The sequence below is a fragment of the Helianthus annuus genome, chromosome 9 (genome assembly GCF_002127325.2).
Source record: "Helianthus annuus cultivar XRQ/B chromosome 9, HanXRQr2.0-SUNRISE, whole genome shotgun sequence".
Classification (NCBI taxonomy): domain Eukaryota; kingdom Viridiplantae; phylum Streptophyta; class Magnoliopsida; order Asterales; family Asteraceae; genus Helianthus; species Helianthus annuus.
The window spans coordinates 30,960,839-30,965,117 of NC_035441.2; the positions used below are offsets into that span (position 1 = coordinate 30,960,839).

The 4,279-nt window shown below is 34.4% G+C and overlaps 1 protein-coding gene across 1 annotated transcript; it reads left to right on the forward strand.

The window, feature by feature from the left end:
* The first annotated feature begins 255 nt into the window (after positions 1 to 255).
* Positions 256 to 3,573, forward strand: LOC110877395 (protein CHLORORESPIRATORY REDUCTION 6, chloroplastic). Its single transcript, XM_022125531.2, has 4 exons — positions 256 to 564; positions 2,211 to 2,342; positions 2,449 to 2,657; positions 3,236 to 3,573. Exons 1-4 carry the CDS (start codon positions 363 to 365, stop codon positions 3,440 to 3,442), a joined length of 750 nt encoding a protein of 249 aa, XP_021981223.1. The 5' UTR covers positions 256 to 362; the 3' UTR covers positions 3,443 to 3,573.
* Positions 3,574 to 4,279: the final 706 nt, after the last annotated feature.

The following is a 4,279-nucleotide window of genomic DNA, read 5'->3' on the forward strand; positions in this document are numbered from 1 at the left end:
GGTGATTGAATCGAAAGAAGAAGATGAATTTGTTGGTCCAGCCATGAATTTGTTATCATGGCTATTAATTACAAACATACCCAAAATTAAATTTCATAAAACCAAAAGAAAACATTTCTTCTTCTTACTTGCTCTCTTAAAGATATAAAACGTTGAGTAATTCTGTCATTTTTTAAAGTATTGATAAAAGAGTATATTAAATTACGATGAATCCAAAACTACATATATCAATCAAGTCCATTAGAATTGTAGCCCAAACGGATATGACTAATTAAAAAACACTAGGCCAGAAACGAAAGTAGATAACCCAAAGAAAACAAAACAGACAACACAATCCTTCAACCTTAGCAAGAACCACTTCAATGGCTTCCATGAAGCCATTTTCACCACTTTCTTCACCATTAAACCACACAATTTCTTCACTAAAACCATCATTTTTCTTCAAACCCGTCTCCGATATCTCGTTTTCTTCACAATTCGGTCGAGAAAGAGGCCATGTTGCAGTCTCGGTAGCATTCAATCCAAGTGGGAACTTTGACCTCTCTTTATATGATGAACAAGAAAGTAGGTTCTTCTTTATCATCATCCTGCTTAAATTCATTTGCTTTCCTATTTTCATTATTAAAGTGTGCAAGTTTTTAGTGTTCTTGTTTGCTTTTAAGGCCACCTGGTATACTCTAACATCCATTGGTGTTAATCCTAGTTGGCATCCGTTAACACTTGTTAAACCGCTTCTGAAGGGTGTTAAGATGCATTAAAAACTTCACATGTTAAGATGTTAACTAGGAGAGAGGGTGAGAGAATCAAGCATTGCAAAATTTGTACACACACAACAACATGCTATATATATATGTATTTTAATTAATTTTAAGGGGTGTTAATGGGGTTAAACCATTTCCTTGATGTGTTATGAAGGTGAAAGAGGATCAAGTAGGTGATGTGGTACCTACATGTAGTTAAAGAGCATTAATAAAGTATACCCAATAGCCTATATGCATATTACCATCACCATAAACTGTTAGAAACTGACTGACTGAATAGTCAAACCTTAGCAGGTTGGTCGGTTAGGCTGGTGTTACTATTCGAGCTAACGGTATAAAACTTGAAACCGGTTGTGTAAACGGAACAAATTGTTTGACTTCTTTATGCATATGTTTTATAATCATAAACCATGGTAATTATTTTTTTAATACAAAATAACAACTAAGAGCATTCACATCTAAGAGCATTCTCATCCAATCCATCAAATTATACATACATTCCACTAAAAAACAACACCTATGTCAATATATTTCCACTAAAAACAAATATTTTTTCTCTCTCATTTTCAATTAAATAATATTATCATCACATTTTTCTCTTTCTTCACTCACAACCACTTTCAATATATATTAAAAAAATTATACTGGGTGAACAGTGTCCCCCCAAAGATACAGATGAACAGTAACATTTTCTCTCTCCTCCACTCACAACCAGTTTTTATACCCTTTACAATATAAAAACTCACCCTCACAAGTTTTGATGGATTGGATGAGAATGCTCTAAGGAATCAAATTATGTGTGTGTTGTTTTTAAAATATAGAGAGTATAAAAAGTGGTTGTGAGTGGAGGAGAGAGAAAATGTTACTGTTCATCTGTATATTTGGGGGGACACTGTTCACCCCCTATAATTTTTACTATTTTGAAAGTGCTTGTGAGTGGAGGAGAGAGAAAAGGTAATGATAAAGGTATAAAAAAATATTATTTAATTGAAAATGAGAGAGAAAATGTAGTGTTTTTTAGTATAATTTAGGGTGAAAATATAATGGATTGGATGTGAATGCTCTAATAAAAACTAGAAAAGCCAGTTCAAACCGTAAAAAATAGAGCCGCCAAAAGGTGCCAGTAAACCTTTATGTATTTTTAAGGGTTTTTTTTTTTATTTTTGCAATATTTTGTTATCCATGATACATATATGTTCATTAACCATCATTTATCATTTTTTTAATTTTTAATTATTATGACAAATTTTGAAAAAAAAGTTTGTTCTTTTCTGAAACCGTAGTTACTTGTTTGACCAAAAATTTTCATGAAAACCATACACTAAGGGTTCGTTTTTTTTTTTTTTAAACAGCATCTCAGTCAGGGCTATACCAAGGGTTTTCTATAGCTAGATTTAAATTTGTTCAAGTTAATTAAGAAATACTAATTTATTTGCATTTTTATAATAGATGTAGAACCAGCCCCTCCACCAATGCCTCCAAAAGAAGGTAGATATGAAGTAATAATCAACAATGAGACAATTCGCTGCCTAAATTTATCACCATTTTCTGATGCCACTGGGATTACAACAACTTCATCCGGTTAGTACATATCATTACTTGAAACTCATGTAACATAACATGTAACATAAAGAAACACATTTGTGGATTATTAATTTGATTGTTAACATGTCTTGTGTACTTCTAGTTGATCCAAGGGAATTTCTCGAACGCACGATAGGATTCACGATTAACTATAATCGAAACGATGAACATGATATTCGAGAACTATCCGAATTCCCGGATATAAGGTTATGGTTTGTTAGACTTGATGCTACATATCCATGGCTTCCAGTCCTACTAGACTGGCGAGCCGGAGAACTTGCGCGCTACGCAGCCATGTTAGTACCTCACCAGGTATGTTAAGTGTCCTAAACATGGATTAGAGGGGGCAAAACATCTAGAATTTGGTTGTGTTATGCCTAACAAAAGGCCAGGTCGGGTCTGGTAACAGGTCAAAATGGAATAAGTTCAGGTTATAATAGAATCTGACAATATTAGGTTCGTGTCAAATGGGCCGTTTTTAGAAAGTATCAATTTGATTTGGATCAAAACGGGTTGTGACCAAAATTGGTGTGCGTTGAAATTGATTACTCGCTTTAAAGGCGGCTAGTGGCAATGTATGGCATCGAAAAAGTGGGGGGGGGGGGGGGTTGCGAAATAGTGTTTCTTTTAAAAAACAACTTTAGTGTGTGTGTGGCGGGGGGGGGGGGTGCGAAATAGTGTTTCTTTTAAAAAACAACTTTAGTGTGTCTTTATGTTTCACCCATTTGACACATTTCCCTTTTTAACTGACCGCCTAAATTTGGCTCATTTCACCTGTTATAGGCAAAGATATAACATAAACGCACATTTATTATATGGGTTAAAACTTTCACCTCTAATTGTAAGGTATGCGATTAAATAATTAACAAACATGTTCTTGATTTTTGCAGATGAGTATGAGAATGGGAGTGGTGTTCAATCCTGAGGCATTAGAATTGTTCATAATGAAGAAAGTGTTTATAACATACTCTTGGTTGAAAGAAAATGACATCCCAAAGCCTAGATTGAAGGTTAAAGACATGGCAAGGATGCTTGGGTTTGGGATCGGAGACGAGCTGTTTGATATGATCGATCGATTTCCAGATTCGTGTCCATAAGTTCGGATTGACATACACTTTCATCTCCAAACTCGAACTTCAACATGATTTATCGATGACTTGTTTTATCTTTGATAGGATACTTAATTAATTTATTTTATAATTAAGTAAATGATACCCAAAACCGCAAACTTGATCATTCACTATATACAAACACAATGATGTATAATGGATAGCCCAATAAAAGGATCACCACATAGGGGTGAGCGTTACTCCGCTCAAACCGGGCAACTGAACCAAACCCGGACCGCGAATAAACCGAATAAAGAACTACCGGTCGGTACTTTGTTTCATATTTGATCAGTTTTTGACTCCCCGGTATCTTGTTAACTTACGAGATCTGGTAGATTGAATCTTGTAGGAAACTAGGAAGCTAACTTTGAATCTAAAACCTTTGTTAGAGGGGAATTAGGTAGCTTAACCTCTACATGATCCGTAAGTATATATCTATTGAGTATTTATGTTCAAGGAACTAAATAAGATTAAGGAATTAAATAAGAAACTACTTTTCTTATGGCTCCCACTATTCTCACACCCATAAAATCTTATTTCCATACCCCCATATGTATACGGCTCGTATAAAATTATACGGGCCATATAACTGATTGTTGCACAAAAAAAGTGTCAGAGAATGTTTCTTTTGCCTCCATTTATACGACCCGTATACAATATTATACGGGTCGTATAACATTGTACGACCCGAATACAATATTATACGATCCATATAATGTTATACGACCCAAATCTCATATAATGTACACGACCCGTATAGAATGTTATACGAGCTAATATTTTCTCCATCTATACAAGTCGTATAACATTATACGACCTAATATT